The sequence below is a fragment of the Peromyscus maniculatus genome, chromosome 6 (assembly GCF_049852395.1).
Source record: "Peromyscus maniculatus bairdii isolate BWxNUB_F1_BW_parent chromosome 6, HU_Pman_BW_mat_3.1, whole genome shotgun sequence".
Lineage (NCBI taxonomy): Eukaryota > Metazoa > Chordata > Mammalia > Rodentia > Cricetidae > Peromyscus > Peromyscus maniculatus.
In genome coordinates, this window is record NC_134857.1 from 50,254,928 (window position 1) to 50,272,039 (window position 17,112).

The window sequence follows — 17,112 nt, forward strand, 5'->3', positions numbered from 1 at the left end:
TTATTGATGTAGTTTGGGGCTGTTTATATTTATTTTATACATTACTGCCCTGTCCAAAACTAACCTAAGAAAATTTTTGAGTCAGGATTTCATATAGCTCAGATTGGCTTTAAACTAACTCTGTAGCTAAGGTTGACCTTGAACTTCTGATCCTCTTACCTCTGCCTCCCAAGTGCTAGACATCTGGCACCACACAAGAAAACTTTTTCCAAAAAATAATAATTTAGAAGTTGGGTGTGGTGGTGTGTATTTTAATCCCAGCACTAGGGAGGCAGAGGCAGTCAGATCTCTTGAGTTCAAGGCCAGCCTGGTCTACATATTGAGTTCTAGGCTGGCCAGAGTTACATAGTGAGACCATATCTTAAAAACAAAAGCAATTTTAGGATATGAGGCAATACTTGTGAGATTAGTTGTCCCATTAGTCACCAGGGTTGGTTTGGCTGATCATGCTGAATAGGCTTGTGCCTATTCTATATTCTCCTTTAGCATTCCAAGTGTGTTTTTCCTGAAGCTGCACAACACAATCAAATGGGATGACTCATCCAATTAGAGAGGCCTGGGTTTTTTGGTTGAGAGTATACAGTAGTTGCTAGAACCTCTAGACAAAAATAAATATTTAATATAGTCTAGGTTTTATAACATTATACTTAACAATTTGCTTATGGTTTAGGAAGGTGAACTAGCTAATTTAGAACTCTGGTAGTTCCAATTGTGGGGGTCATTACCTTTCTGAGCCTTAACAGGAAAGAGCAATATATGATTTGAAAGAATATAAGTATCTCAATTCTGTCATCTCTTACCCTGCAACCATAACTGAGACTTCTTTTACTTAAAGTTCTTGAGCCCAAAGATCCAGTTAATGGGTTGCCAACTCAGCCTTCTGCAAAAGGAAACAGAATGATCTGGAAGGACAAATCGAATTTAACCAGTATGGTTGCTTCTATATCTGACATTAGGTGGCTTCTACCTTATTTTCTTAAAGATAAACAAATTTGATAAATTTGCTGTGAAGAACTCAAGTCAGTCAGTGAAAGCTGCTAGATAGCTAAGTGATAAATTGATTCATAACTACTTATTTAATTCTAGATAGCTTTCAATATGAAAGTTAAAAGGTTGTAAAAGGTTGTTTTGTTTATACGTTCTCTTAGGTCTCATCTACATTGTATGCTTTCATGGAATAAAACAATTCTTACATCCTGTTCCCATTAACAATTCACATCACATAACCATAAACACTAAAGGGTAGATTAGAAACTATAGGGCTTGGGATATAGCTCAGTGGTAGAATGCTTGCTTATAAGGCACATAGTAGCTTCTGAGTTGGTCCTCCTGTAGAAAGGGGAAGATAGTTGGGGTGAGAAGGAAACATTGTAGTCCCCTTTCATGCTTCCTTAAACCAATAGTTGGTGGCACACACCTTTACTCCTAGCAGTCAGAGGCAGACTATAAGTTCCAGGACAGCCTGGTCTACCGAGCAAGTTCTAGGACAGCCTAGGCTATTCACCGAGAAACCTTGTCTCCAAAAACCAAAAAAAGAATAGTTTAAGAATAACATTCAGCCAGGCGGTGGTAGCACACACCTTTAATCCCAGCACTCGGGAGGCAGAGGCAGGCGGATCTCTGTGAGTTCGAGGCCAGCTTCGGCTACAGAGTGAGTTCCAGGACAGGCTCCAAAGCTACACAGAGAAACCCCGTGGGGGAGGGGGGATGTTCAAAATCTGAATAGTACTAAAATTTATCTTTATGTTTGTTTTTTTTTTAATCTATTTCTTTATTTATAAATTAACTTTCTGTTCCTTTTCATTATTAGGGAGACTTGGGAGCTATTGATGAAAAATATGACATTGCTATTTCATCCTGTTGCCATGCACTAGACTACATTGTTGTTGATTCTATTGATACAGCCCAAGAATGTGTAAACTTCCTTAAACGACATAATATTGGTGTCGCCACTTTTATAGGTTTGGATAAGGTAAGTATTCGTAATAAGTTTCCTATAATTTAACTTTGAGGTGCCATATATTTTTCCTTTAGAATTTTATATTTTTCTTCACCATTAATCAATTACTTCCTGATAAGTTTTAAAAATTATTTTAGATTTTGTGTGTACATAATTTTGGAGGTTAAAAATAAATTTTGTAATGCCTCCACTAAAAAAATGCCAGTACTAGTGTGATGTCCATTGGATGTAAGACTGTTAGTATGTTTCTTGAGGAGTGTGGGGAGTTTGAGACAGGCTGTCCTGTAACTTGCTCTGTAAAGCAGGCTAGCCTTTAACTCACAGAGATCAGCCTACCTGTGCCTCTTTACTTTTAGTATGTTTCTAATTTCCATCAGTAACCACTGTTTTCTTAATAGAACCTTTATTGAGATGTGTTATATAATTCTATTTTAAAGTATAGAATTAAGTTACTTTTACTATATCCACAACTTGCTGATCTATGGCTGTTAGTCTAATTCCAGACTAATTTCCATTGCTCCATAGGCATTAACAATCAGTCCACACATTCTTTTCCCCACCCCCAGCAAAACCACTGATTTGCTTTTGTTTCTGTGGATGTATTCTGGGCATCCATTGAATAGAATCATATTATGAGGCCTTTACACATAATGCATTTACATAGTTTTTCAGGCTCATCTGTTTTGTAGCATGTACCTATTCATCTTTTTTTGTCCATTCTCTTGCTTGTTGATACGTTTTTGGCCACCTCAACAATAATGCTGTGGTGAAGATTAATGTACAAGATTTTGTGTGAATGTGGGATGGGATACCTAAGGATGGGGTTGATTGCTGAATCATATAGTGTATCTGGTTTATTACAGCACGTCTTGTTGAATGTAAAGTGGTATCGAATTGCTTTTATTTACATTTCTCTAATGTTAAACATTTTGTGTGCTTATTAATCATTTGTTTATCTTTCTTGGGGAAAATGTCTGTCTGAAATCTTTGCCTGTTTTCATTGATTTGTCTTATTGAATTGTAAAAACCCTTTAAATTATATATACAAGTCTCCTGTCAGATACATGCTTTTAAAATATTTTTTAATTTAAACATACCATTTGGTGGGTAGTATTTTCATTTTGAAGCACAAATGGCCCAGTTAATGGTATTTTTCTTTAGCTTCTTGGGTAGAGGTGTATATGTTTAAACAAGATCTCGCTATGTATCCCTGAATAACCTGAAACTTGGTCTGTATCTAGACCAGACTGACATTGAACTTGGAGCGATCCTCCTCTCTTGACCTTCCAAGTGGTAGAGCTATGAGTGCTTGATGTTTCTGAGAGTTGTAGATTTTCCTCTCTAATGTAGATGTCTAATGCATTTTGATATTTTAACTTAGTGGTGAGTTTTTGTTATCCAGTTGCTCATTGCTACTGTATAGAAATACAATTAATACTTGAGAATTTTATATAGAAACATAAGTAAGGTTTTATTTAGTATCATAACACCTAGAAAACAAGGTTGTTTACTACATACACATTTTTTAACTTTTAGATGGCAGTATGGGCCAAAAAAATGACCAAAATTCAAACTCCTGAAAACACTCCTCGGTTATTTGATTTAGTGAAAGTAAACAATGAGGAAATTCGCCAAGCTTTTTACTTTGCTTTACGAGATACCTTAGTGGCTGACAACTTGGATCAAGCTACAAGAGTAGCTTATCAAAAAGACAGACGGTGGAGAGTAGTGACTCTACAGGGCCAGATCATAGAGCAGTCAGGTAAGTGGGCTTGCCTACCCATCTGTCTTCCTTCTCTTGGTCTTCGGAAAGACATTGACAACTGACTGCCCCCATGTTCCCCAGGTACAATGACTGGCGGTGGAAGCAAAGTAATGAGAGGAAGAATGGGTTCGTCGGTTATCGTGGAAATCTCTGAGGAAGAGGTTAGCAGAATGTAAAGTCGTGGTCACTTTATTTTTAGCTTAGTACAAAATTGAGCTATTGTAAACTGTACCACACCCAGTTTTTGGTTTTTCGGGACAGTTCTCTGTGTAGCTTTAAAACCTGCCCTGGAACTCGCTCTGTAGACCAGGCTGGCCTCAAACTTACAGAGATCCACCTACCCCTGCCTCCCAGTGCTGGGATTAAAGGTGTGCGCCGCCGCCGCCGGCCCATACCCAGTTTTGAGTTAACAGATGTTTACATTATATAAATGTTAGCTATTGTGTTAAGTCCTTTCTGGAGTGCAAAACACATTAATTAAAAAATCTATACTTAAAGAAGGGTGGGTGTCACAGTAGTAGAGCATTGGCCTAGCATGCCCAAGGCCCTAGGTTTGATCCCTAGCATCCCATTAGAAATAAATAAAAATAAGTGCATATGTCTTTTTTAGTTAGTATCATACAGATTTTTCATAATTTAGTCAATTGATATCATTTTTCACAGAATTACTTTTTTTTTAACCTTTGGGGACGTAGCGATATAGATTAGTGATAAGGTAATTGCCTAGCTTTGGGGAGCCATGAACTCAGCCACCAAAATGTGTTCTTAGCCTGGATCTCTTTTTCTAAAATGTGCATTAATTTCTCCCCTATATTTTGAGATTGTTATGTTTTCATTAAAATAATAGGTGACTGTGTCTTAAGCTTTAGTATTGAGAATTTGGGTTGTTTGGTTACATGTCTCCCGCTGTTAGGCCAGGCTGGCCTCAAGCTCATAATCTTCATCTGAACCTTCTGAGTAGCTGGGAACCCACATGTGCACCACTACCTGGTGTTTATTCTCATCTTTTTTTGTTTATATGTTCGAGTGTTAACGTCTGTGCACCAATGTTCATGTCTGGTGTCCCAGGAGGCCACAGAGGGTATTGGGTCCTCTGGAATTCGAGTTACAGGCGGTTGTGAGCCACTCTATAGAGACTAGGAATCAAACTCTAGCCCACAGATAGTGCTCTTAACTGCTGTGCCTTCTGTCCAGCCCTGGTGGTTTTCATTTCCTACCGCTAACTTTGAACTGACTCTTGGAGGGCAGGCACGATGGTTGAGTGACTAAAGAAAGGCCCCTTCTGCAAAGCCTAACTACATAGTTCAGTCCCTGGAAGAACCAGCTCCCACAGGTTGACTACTGTCGTGATAAGCATGCCAGTCCATACAGATGCCTATGAGTATACCATAATGTTAAATGTATAATGTAAGAAATTTAGGGGGAATGACCCTTGGAGGAAAAAAAAAATTTTTTTTTTTTTTTTAGGTAAATAAGATGGAATCCCAGTTGGAAAGACATTCTAAACAAGCAATGCAAATCCAAGAACAGAAAGTACAACATGAAGAAGCAGTTGTTAAGTTAAGGCATAGTGAACGAGAAATGAGAAATACACTAGAAAAGTTCACTGCAAGCATCCAGGTATGGTGTTTATGTTAGCGTTTGAACATTAGCTGAGACTTAGAATTCAATTCAACAGCGACTAGGAAGAAGCATTTTGGGTTTGCTTCCAATTTTGAAATATAAAGGATAACTATTTTCCACTTCAGATATAAGACTATCTTAGCAACTACATTACCAATTATAGCATCACTCCTTGAAAAGTGTCCTGTTTTGTTTTTGTTATGAAAAAGTAGTACATACCAATTGTTTTGGTTTTTTCCTCTTGGTTTTTATCAATATAATGGTCTCATTATGTAGTTCTGCCTGCCTTTTCTGCCCAAGTGATAGGATTGAAGGCATGCGTCCTTATGTCCAGCAGCCAATTATTTCTACTTTAAAGCAACATTCAGTAAATACCTAAATTATAATGTTCAACGACAATGCACAAGCTTCAATTTTTATAATTTAGTTGCATGCAATATATTTATATGTATCTTTATGTATTTGTATATAAATAATATATATATCTTTTTAATGTCATTAATTTTACTTTGCTTAATATCGAAATTTACTTGATATGTCTGCCATATTTCATGTTTTTCCTTTTCTATCTTTTTTTTTTTTTTTTTTTTTTTTTTTTTTTTTGAGGGGTGTTCTCTGTGTAGCTCTGGCTGCCCTAAGAACTAGCTCTATAGACCAGGCTGGCCTCAAACTCGTAGAGATCTGCCTCCCAAGTGTTCGGATTAATAGTTGTATCTTTATACACATCTGATTATTTCCTTAAGATGAGTTCCTGAAATTATAATTAGTTGTGTTTCATTGTTTTAAAGCACTTTGTGCCTCATACCAAGTTGTCTAAATATTGATTCTAACTCATTATCTTTGTAATGAATTGGCATACATTTTGTTTACTGATCGTTTTTATTTTTATATTGGTGATGTTTTCTATCATTTTCCTGTTAGTCTTTTAAATGTCTCTTGAAAAATTCAGTGTTCAAAGAAATATTTACTCTTAATAAGTTAAAATATTGACCATATTAATGCTAAATTTTTTATAGGGTCTGTCAGAGCAAGAAGAGTATTTGACTGTACAAATTAAAGAACTGGAAACTAATGTGCTTACTACAGCCCCTGATAAAAAGAAACAGAAATTGCTAGAAGAAAATGTCAGTGCTTTTAAAAAAGGTTTGTTTAAAGATTTTTTTGTTGTTGTTTTGGTTTGGTTTGGTTTTGTATTTTCAAGATAGGATTTCTCTGTGTAGATTTTGGAGCATGTCCTGGAACTTACTTTGTAGACCCGGCTAGCCTCGAACTCACAGAGATTCAAAAATAAATTTTTTTATCATAGACTTTTAAAATTTGCTGTACTCAAGCAATTTATAGGATAACAAATTATAGTTAAGTCGCTTGCAAGCCATTATACTGATTTAATTTAGCTTCTGGTATTGTTTAATTTATATAAATCGAGTCAGTCACATGACATATGGTGATAGAGGACTAGGTAACATGCTCTAATTCCAGAGCCCATGTCCTTAATTTTATGCTCAGTTTTTTTCAAGGTAGTTACATTTAGAATAATAGATTGTGGGCTAAAGAGATGGGTCAGTGATTCGAGCACTGGTTGCTCTTGCACAGGACCTGGGTTCGATTCCATTAACTCTAGTTTCAGAGGATCAGTGTACTCTTCTGGCCTCTGAAGGCACTAAGCATACACAGTACATTTATGTGCATGTAGACAACAGACCCATACACAAAATTTACAAGAAAAAATACATTTAGAAATCTGAGAATTTGAAGAAAGTAAGTTACTCAAAGAACAGCACACAGCAAGTAAACAGTAAACCTTATTTGAAGACTTAGCTAAAAACGCTTTCTTCGACTTTCTTATAACACATGTCTGCCAGAATAGAAGCTTTAAGAAAGGGAAGCTGTGGATATAGTTGGCTTTGTAGTCCCTTGTAGTTGGGCTTGATGTCCCTCGACCATGTATTTCAGTATATTGTTTTTCTGTTGACTGCAAGGTTATGCCATACGCCTTCTAGCCTCACAGCATCTTAGCTGTTAAGGCCAGAATATGTATTGGGTCTTCTATCCTTACTAGGCACCCCTGTCAGTGTCTGGTTCATGAGCCAAGGAAGACAAATACTGTCTGCCCCAAAAACCTGAGGAGAGCTCTATTCAGCTACAGTGGTACACATCTGGAGCTGTAGAGCTTGAGGCATAGGATTTGTTTGAGCCAGGAATTCAAAACCAGGCCAGGCAAGATAGTGAGAACCCCAAAGACAACTAATGAAGAAATGATCATCCAAATCAGTTTCCCAGAGTATAGGGGGCCTTGTCTTCCTCAACACAGAGATAAAAAGATATGCTGGGTTCCAGGGATTGAAATCAGGTCATCAAGTTTGGCTGCAAGGATTCTGCCTGCACACATATATTTTATATAAATATGTATATTCAACAAATTAAAATGAACAGATCAGCTCTGCCCATCAAATACTCACTTAAAACTACATTTTACAAGCATGTGGCCATGTTTATCTGTTGTTAGTGGTGGTGGTGGTGGTGTTTGTTTTGTTTTGTTTTTTGAGACAGTATTTCTCTGGGTAATAGTCCTGGCTATCCTGGATCTCACTCTGTAGTCCAGGCTGGACTCGAACTCACAGAGACCTGCCTGCCTCTCCCTCCCGGGTGCTGGGATTAAAAGTGTGGGCCACCGCCACCAGGCTGTTATTATTTTTAATGTTGAGGCATTCCTTTGTCTAGCATCTACTACAGGCTAAGCTTTGTACTGAGTGCTACTAAGAATGGTTAACTCAATTTTTTTTTCAAGTATTTCATATTTAAGATGGGCAGAAATCTTTGAGCAGAAGATCAAAGAAATGTATTAATATGTGGATATTTGTCAGAAAGCCACTCCAAGCAGAGTAGAGAAAAGTAAATGCAAACCCTCTGAAGTGGGGCTATTCTATAGTGTTGAAAGAACACAAGAGAAAGTCATCATGGCTAGAATAAAGGAAGGAATAATCCAGATCCTTGGGCCATACCTGACAATGTTTCTGAGTGAAATAAAATACCATTGGAGAATGGTCTACAGACAGGAGGCCGAGTCTCCTCTCACAGAAATGCTGGAGAGTATCAGTAAATTCTGTAAATTCTGTACGATGTGAAGATTAAGTAACTATTAAGATTGAGTAGTTAATTTTCACTATAATGTAGGTTTTAAAAATACTCGGGGGAATGAAAGGATAGAATAGTTGCTATTGTTACAGTAATATATGCAAGAATTAACTACAGTGATTAAGTTATTCTTAATAAGTAACTAGTTGTTTTGTTACTGTTTTTTAGAAGATTTGTTTGTGCTGGGCGGTGGTGGTGCACACCTTTAATCCCAGCACTCAGGAGGCAGAGGCAGATGGATCTCTGTGAGTTTGAATCCAGCCTGGTCTACAGAGCATTTCAGGGACAGCCAAGGCTACACAAAGAAACACTGTCTCTAAACTCTCCCCCCAGGGAAAAAAAGAGATTTGTTTGTATATTTTATGTATATAGGTGTTTTGTCTGCTTGTACATCTGCACACCAGAAGAGGGCATCCGATCCCATGAGATTACAGTTATAGACAGTTTTGAGCTAGGAATTGAACTCAGGACCTACCTCAGGAAGAGCAGCCAATGTTTCTAACTGCTGAGCCATATCTTCAGCCCCAAGTAATTTACTTTTTAACTCGTGAACGTATCCACATTTTTAAATTAACAATGGCACTAGTAAACATTGAAACTAGACATAGAATTTTAAGATAAATTTTTAAATAAAACCTTTAAAATTACAGACAATATATGCAATTTTTCCCTTCTTATATAAGTTGGAGACAAAGTCTCACTATGTAGCTCAAGGTGCATTTGAACTCTTAATCCTCCAGCCCCAGGTCTGGAGTATTAGAGGAATACATCACTACACTATAGTTACCCTTGTATTGCTGATAGACATGTTACTGTTAATATTACTGTTGTGGGATATTTTGATTACACTGATACTCCCAAGATTGCCAATAAAGTTAAATCTTGAATAGAGGCAGAGCCATCGACCAGGCGACTAGAATCAGGCATAGAGAGGCCAGGAATTTGGACAGAGAAGACATAAAGGAGGAAAGGGCAGGACTATAGTTTGGCAAAGTCTTTCAAGACAAGGAAGAAATGCATCGTTTGCTGGGTCTCTGGCCAAAAAGCAAGGTCATCTGGTTGCTTCTCGACTTCTCTGATCTGGCAGACTTCCAAGTCTTTGTTGGTAAATAGAATGATAGAAACTTAGTTTAAACTACAGATCACAGGCTGCACTCTTAAGTGGCCAGCAAGCACTGACTGGGGGGCCTTGGGAACACAAATGGTAATTCAAATATCAGTAGATTCATTTGCAGCTGCTAAGCTGAGAGAAAAATTACATTTGGTGGGGTGCCAACTGTGGTCTGACTTTCCTTAGGGCCACCAACTCACAAATAACAACAGACTTATTGTGAAAGCTTAGGCTTTTTCCCAAGTAGTTCTTATAACTTAAATTAACTTGTTTTTATTAATCTATGTTCTGCCAAGTGGCTCAGTTACCTCTTCTCTGTACTGTATGGCTAACTTCTTCAGTGTCTCACTGGCCTCTCCTCTCTTCTTCCCAGAGTCCTCCCCCCCCCCCTTATTCTCTCCTTCCTAGCTATTGACCTTTCAGCTCTTTATTAAACCAATCAGAAGGCGCCTTAGGCAGAGACACATCTTTACAGTGTACAAAAAGATTGTCCCACAACATATTACAGAGAATGTGTGGTAGATACATGAAAACAAGGAAAAGGATAAAAATCTTCTAGGAAGAGATTCAGCGGCATACCTTACTTATTCACCAATTGCTATGATGGTGGGGCAGATGTATTAGTGCTCTTGAGCATTCAGGCAACGTAATGGAAATTTAACCACAACGATCATGTAAGATAAAGCAACATAATTCCATCAACAAATGTTCAACTTACCCTTGAAAAAGGCAATTGCTAATGTTTAACTGCGAGTGCATATGGTCATAATGGATGAGGTATGTAACAGGGTAATGGGTTGTTTATATAAGTTCCTAGATTCAGCATTAAAGAATAGTTTCCATAGCTACCACTTAAAGTTCTATCTTTCAGATTGAGAAAGTTATCACTTCAGCTGTCAACAAGCATGTGCAATCCACATCATCAAAATTAGTCACTGCTTATACTAAGGAACTGACTTACTGGCAAAAGCTGATCAGGTCATCATTCATGCCTTCATTGCACAGCTGACTTGAGTTGATTTGACCTAAGAAAACCTGGGATGTGCTTTTAGAACAGGGAAGACTTGCCAGTTCATCTTGTGGCCTTCACTTGGTAATGTTTAGTTAAACAAAAGAAAACACTCAGCTTCTCAGACCTGACAAAAGCTAGTCTTAGGGCAAAAGTCATGTATCAGATATTCAGTGAAGTGCTTTAAGAAAGGATGAGAAAGTAAAACCACTAAGCAATAAATGGGTTCAACAACTTAACCAGAGTTTAACTTCATATGTTAAAATAACATGTTTTTTAAAAGGTGTTCTAGGTCTTTACCCGAATGTCTCAGATTTGATACCATGTATCAGATTAAGTAATTGAAGAAATATACATCCACCAAATGATAGTTACTCAACAGAAAAATGAATCCAGCTGTGTCGTTTTTTTAATTTCAGAATATGACGCTGTGGCTGAGAAAGCTGGTAAAGTAGAAGCTGAGGTTAAGCGATTGCACGATACCATCATAGAAATCAACAACCGAAAACTCAAGGCTCAGCAAACCAAACTTGATATGATAAATAAGCAGCTGGATGAATGTGCTTCTGCTATTACTAAGGCCCAGGTAGCAATCAAGACTGCTGACAGGTAGAGTACCTCCCCAGCCCATCCTCACCCCTTTCCGGACTGTGGAAAGAGTAGTTAATGTTGCATTGGATGCTAGTTATTAAACTTAACTGCCATTATCCAGCAATACTTTGAGAAGGAAAAAGTTAGGATGAAGATTTATCATTTCTCTAATTTAAGAAGAAACACAAACTGGTAAACAGGTGTGCCTTACAAAAGTTGGAGTTGTACAGCATAACCCAGATGTTCAAGGCATAGACATTAGTCTCGTTTCTCTGGCATAGAGAAGTGGATGTAACAGAGCCAGGTCTTAATAGAAACAGGAAGTGGCAAGAAAAGGCTCTAAATCAAATCTTTTAAGATCTTTTTTTTTTTTACTTGTATATTGACTATGTGATCCATTTGGCTGAAAGTAAAAAGCTAGAAAAACATTTGTTAGAGCAGAAAGTAGGCTTAAGAGAGGTTTTTTTGGGTTTTTGGGGGGGTGGTTTTGGTTTCTTGTTTGTTTGTTTTGTTTTGTTTTTTTGTTTTTTGTTTTTTTCAAAGCAGGATTTCTCTGTGTAGCCCTAGCTGTTCTGGATCTTGCTCTGTAGACCAGGCTGGCCTCAAGTTCACAGAGATCTGCCTGCCTCTGCCTCCCAAGTGCTGAGACTCCCATGACTGCCTGTCTTGTTTTTGTTTTTATTATTAAACCAACCCACTGGGCTGGGTATGGTGCATACTCCTGTAATCCCAGAAACCTCAAAACTTAGAAGGCATAGTCAGGCAGATTTCTGTGAATTCAAAGAGAGACCCTGTCTCAAAAAAGAAAAAAACCTTGTTGGATGTTAAAAGAGTTTTGTAATCTAATAGATAACTACAACAAAGTCTACTAGAAGTTTATGTGAAAAGAGGCTTTATGGAAATTTTTAATAAAACATACACCTTGGTCTTTAAGTATTTATATAAAACTAAAAACCAAGGATGGTTGGTTCAGTAATTCACAAATTTTAAAGTTACATTAAATATCATAAATTATGTTGTTTGCTTCTTTAGAAATCTTAAAAAGGCACAAGATTCTGTCTTCCGCACAGAGAAAGAAATAAAAGACACTGAGAAAGAAACAAATGATTTAAAAGCAGAATTAAAAAATATTGAAGACAAAGCAGAAGAAGTCATCAAAAATACAAATGCTGCAGAGGTAAGGTTTGTTTCTGCTTTACAGGATAAATGACATTTGAAGCAATTAAAGTGTTGATGTACATTCAAATTTTCTGCAAATCAAAATTTTTATTAAAGTGAGACATGAAGAGAAATTGCTAACAATATCTACGTAATGTAAAAATACTTATTTCACTTGTAGAAATGGCATTTGTCACAGTTCTTCTTGGTTTTTAGGAGTCGTTACCAGAAATCCAGAAAGAACATCGTAATCTACTTCAGGAACTAAAAGTCATTCAAGAAAATGAACATGCTCTTCAGAAAGATGCACTTAGTGTTAAGTTGAAACTTGAGCAAATAGATGGCCACATTGCTGAACATAATTCTAAAATAAAATACTGGCAAAAAGAGGTGAGATTACTCCCATTTAATTAATTTTAAACTTCTGCTCGGAGCTGGAGAGATAGCCCAGTAATTAAGAGCACTTGCTGCTCTTGTAGAGAACCTGGGTTCAATTCCTAGCACCGTGTACCAAATCACAACCATCTGTCATTCCAATTATGGGAAATCTAACACCCTCTCCTGTCCTCCAAGTACACCAGGCACACATGGTGCATATACGAACATGCAGACAAACACTTGTACATACATACATACATACATATATACACACACACACACACACACACACACACACACACACACACATATATCCATCCTTTTGTAGGGGTGAGTGTGTTTTCTGGTTTGGGGGGTATATTGTGATTCTTAATTCCATAATCACTTTATGTTTATAAAGGATATAATAGACAATTTAGAATTATTTAATACATAAAATTAGTAATCATTACAATTGGTCAAGTACCTTCTCAGCCTATAACTTATATGCAAAGTAGTCACGGTTCATTCCTATATTGTTTTTGTAGCTGTCATTTTTCATGTTTTTTAACTGGGAGCTAGAGATAGCCCAATAGTTACAAGCACTTGAAGCTTTTGCAAAGGACCCAGGTTTGGTACCCAAAATCTGTATCAAATGGCTTTAAACCAACCACGAGCTCCACAGAATCTGATGCCCTCTTCTGGCATCTACAAACATTACATGTTCGCATGTGCGCACACACACACACAAACACACCCATATACAAATAAAAATAAATTCATCCTGTTTTCATCGTCTCAATTCTCCTTAGATTTCAAAAATAAAATTGCATCCTGTAGAAGATAATCCTGTTGAGACAGTGTCAGTTCTAAGCCCAGAGGATCTTGAGGCAATCAAGGATCCAGGTTCTATAACAAATCAGATTGCACTTTTGGAAACTCAATGTCATGAAATGAAACCAAATCTTGGTGCCATTGCAGAGTATAAAAAAAAGGTATGAGTGACTTATTTCTATTAGGAATTTTGCTAAGTCTAAATTAAGGCCTTTCTTTGATTTTTGTATAATGAGCAATGCTAACTCTCAGATTTGTGTGTAAACTTTCTTTTTTACAATCTTCACAGGAAGAATTATATTTGCAAAGAGTAGCAGAGTTGGACAAAATTACTTCTGAAAGAGATAATTTTAGACAAGCATATGAAGATCTTCGAAAACAAAGACTGAATGAATTTATGGCAGGTTTTTATGTAATAACAAATAAATTAAAGGAAAACTACCAGATGCTGACTTTGGGAGGGGATGCTGAACTAGAGCTTGTGGATAGTTTGGATCCCTTTTCAGAAGGAATCATGTTCAGGTTTGTAAGATTTGAATCCTACATATTTTCTAAATTGTTAATATTTCTTGTGAGTGAGATGTGAAGGTTGGAACTACAAGTTTTATTTGGTGATAAATACAACTTATATACCTTGTGAGTTTACAGCATAAATGATATGCAAATTATGTTATACAATGTCTAGTTTATCTTTTAAGAAATTTTTCTTTGGGGGCTAGAGAGATGGCTCAGAAGTTAAGAGCACTGGCTGTTCTTCCAGATGTCCTGAGTTCAATTCCCAGCAACCACATGGTAGGTCACAACCATCGGTAATGAGATCTGGTGCCCTCTTCTGGCCTGCCGGTGTATATGCAGACAGAACACTGTGTACATAATAAATCTTTAAAAAAAAAGAAAGAAAGAAATTTTCTTCAAAGCTAGATGCAGTATGCCAACATCTATATTCCTGGCATATCACAGCAGGGAGATGGAAGCAGAAACCGAAGCTCACAGGCCAGGAAGCCAGGCTTATGCAACAGTAAAATGACCTTCAGACAAGGTAGTACGGCCTCCATCAACAGCAAAATAGTTTTAATTTATTACAAAATTGGTTAAGAGAAAATAAGCAATAGCTAGCTTACTGTTTTAATATTAAAATTCTGGTAGGTGGGGCTGGAGAGATGGCTCAAAAGTTAAGAGCCCTGGGGCTGCTCTTCCAGAGGTCCTGAGTTCAATTCCCAGCAACCACATGGTGGCTCACAACCATCTAAAATGAGATCTGGTTCCCTCTTGTGTGCAGGCATACATGCAGACAGAACACTGTATACATAATAAATAAATCTTAAAAAAGAAAAAAATTCTGGTAGATGACCAGACAGCGGTGGCACATGCCTTTAATCCCCCAGCACTCAGGAGCCAGAAGCAGGCATAAACCCGGTCTCCAAAGAACCCTGTCTCCAAAATCTAAAAAATAAAATTCTGGTAGTTGTTCCTAACATGTTCATCTTCCAATAACATTTCTGTAAACTAACTAGATTAATAAAAGGTCAATAGCCAGGCCATGGGGGTGTGTACAGGTAATCCCAGCACTCATCTGGTTTAGGCAGGAGGATCGCAAGTTTTAAGAAAAAACAAAAGGTCATTAATTACACTGTGAAAAGACACAGATTTAGAACACTTTTGAATTTTTAGCCTTACAAGGCATTTGAGTAACATTTCTTAATTATTTCAGTGTTCGACCACCTAAGAAGAGTTGGAAGAAGATCTTTAACCTTTCAGGAGGAGAGAAAACCCTTAGTTCATTGGCCTTAGTGTTTGCTCTTCACCATTACAAACCCACTCCCCTCTACTTCATGGATGAGATCGATGCAGCCCTGGATTTTAAAAATGTGTCCATTGTTGCATTTTACATATATGTGAGTAAATCTTTAGAAATTTTGTGTTTTTTTCTTGCTGTTGGGATTTTCACTTTACCCAAATTCCTCTCAACCTCAACACTTTTATGAATTGTCCTTGATCAGTGCAAACATATGTTAATCATCTGTCAGAATTATTGCCCACAAACTTTGGGGTAATGTTTGCCTATTCGCTGTCTGACTTAACTGTTCTTTTTCTTTTTAGGAACAAACAAAAAATGCCCAGTTCATAATAATTTCTCTTCGGAATAATATGTTTGAAATTTCCGATAGACTTATTGGAATTTATAAAACATACAATATTACAAAAAGTGTTGCTGTGAACCCAAAAGAAATTGCATCTAAAGGACTTGGCTGAACTTGTATATATTGAAGATTCTTCACATTTACCTAGATTTAGTATTTCTAGGTTTCTGTTTGTAAAGAATTGTATAAAGTACGTTTTCCTCTAAGTTGTGTGATGACAAGTGGTTTCTGTTTTATTAGTGATGTCTAAAAAATTGTATTCAGTTCTGTATCATAAAAATGAGTCTAGCTGGTTTGGTTTTGATTTTTTTTTTTTAAACATTATTCTTTCCTGAATCCTTGGGAATTTCACATGCAAATTCAATCCCGCTCATCTCCCAGTCTTTCCATATCTGCCTCTTACCCTTCAGCATAACTCCCAAATAATTAAAAACAAAAATAACCATAATACTCCATCATTCCAACACCTCTTCATTCAACCTTGTGGTATCAGGAGCTGTGTTGTATCATGCCCTTTTGTCCAGTCAGCCCCTGCTGTAAAATGTTCATTGCAATGAGTCATTGGTCTGTTCTAAGGCTTCTGGAACACCATCATCACTGGACCCTCTCCGACTCCTCTTGGACATCCTGCTATTATCCTTCAGAGGGACCAGTCACTTCACACACTCCAGCATGTCAAATATAGGGCAGATGTGGGTCTAGGTAATAACCCATAGGCCTGGGTTACTGAGCCCCCTGAGAGGCAGAGCAAGCTCCCCTAGGCCCATGTCAACAGGGCCAGCTTTCCCATGCATGTGGTGGGGACCAGATCAGCATTCCTGTGAAGGGCAGGGCCAATGAGGGTGTTTGGTTGGCAGTGCTCAATGTGACCCATCTCATCTCACCTTGATTCTGTTCAGCCATAATGGGCATTCCCGGTATTCCACTATCTCTTTTAGATCTGTAATCCAAGGGTCATGGAGGCAGGCCAGACCATGCCTGAGGACCATGGACTACCTATGTAGCATAATCCATAAACTGAGTTCAGTGAGAACTGGGGATTTGTGGCAGTGTCGTGGGATGACATGGGACACAGAAATGTAAAAGCGATGTTTGCATGTGTACATCTTGTAGGTCAGAATGCCCCCACTATACTCAACTGTATTGTCTAAAGAAGGCTGTGCTAGTAGAAATAAAGTGGCATTTCAGAAGGAATTTGAATTTAAAGTCTGCCATTGCCAGGTGTGGTGGTGTATGCCTTTTAATCCCAACAGTCAGAGGCCTGCCTGGTCTACCTGGTGAGTTCCTATCTCAAACAACAAAGTATTTGTCTTATTAAATTTCTAGGTGCTTACCCTAAAGGAATTAATTAAATGCCTCCTACCATGGACCATGATTCATAATAAAGCCACTACAAATTAGCAGCACACAACAAGTATGGAAATGAAC

The 17,112-nt window shown here is 37.5% G+C and overlaps 1 protein-coding gene across 2 annotated transcripts in view; it reads left to right on the top strand.

The window, feature by feature from the left end:
* The window catches only part of Smc4 (structural maintenance of chromosomes 4), a 36,694-nt gene extending 20,804 nt beyond the window's left edge, over positions 1 to 15,890 (top strand). For both annotated transcript variants that reach the window (XM_076574223.1, XM_076574224.1), the window contains 12 exons: positions 1,811 to 1,972; positions 3,497 to 3,722; positions 3,807 to 3,886; positions 5,193 to 5,345; positions 6,365 to 6,491; positions 11,023 to 11,212; positions 12,227 to 12,371; positions 12,569 to 12,742; positions 13,522 to 13,704; positions 13,833 to 14,065; positions 15,255 to 15,438; positions 15,644 to 15,890. In XM_076574223.1, the coding sequence (XP_076430338.1) occupies positions 1,811 to 1,972; positions 3,497 to 3,722; positions 3,807 to 3,886; positions 5,193 to 5,345; positions 6,365 to 6,491; positions 11,023 to 11,212; positions 12,227 to 12,371; positions 12,569 to 12,742; positions 13,522 to 13,704; positions 13,833 to 14,065; positions 15,255 to 15,438; positions 15,644 to 15,796 (2,010 nt within the window). In that variant the 3' untranslated portion in view covers positions 15,797 to 15,890. The remainder of the gene's footprint in view (positions 1 to 1,810; positions 1,973 to 3,496; positions 3,723 to 3,806; positions 3,887 to 5,192; positions 5,346 to 6,364; positions 6,492 to 11,022; positions 11,213 to 12,226; positions 12,372 to 12,568; positions 12,743 to 13,521; positions 13,705 to 13,832; positions 14,066 to 15,254; positions 15,439 to 15,643) is intronic.
* Positions 15,891 to 17,112: the final 1,222 nt, after the last annotated feature.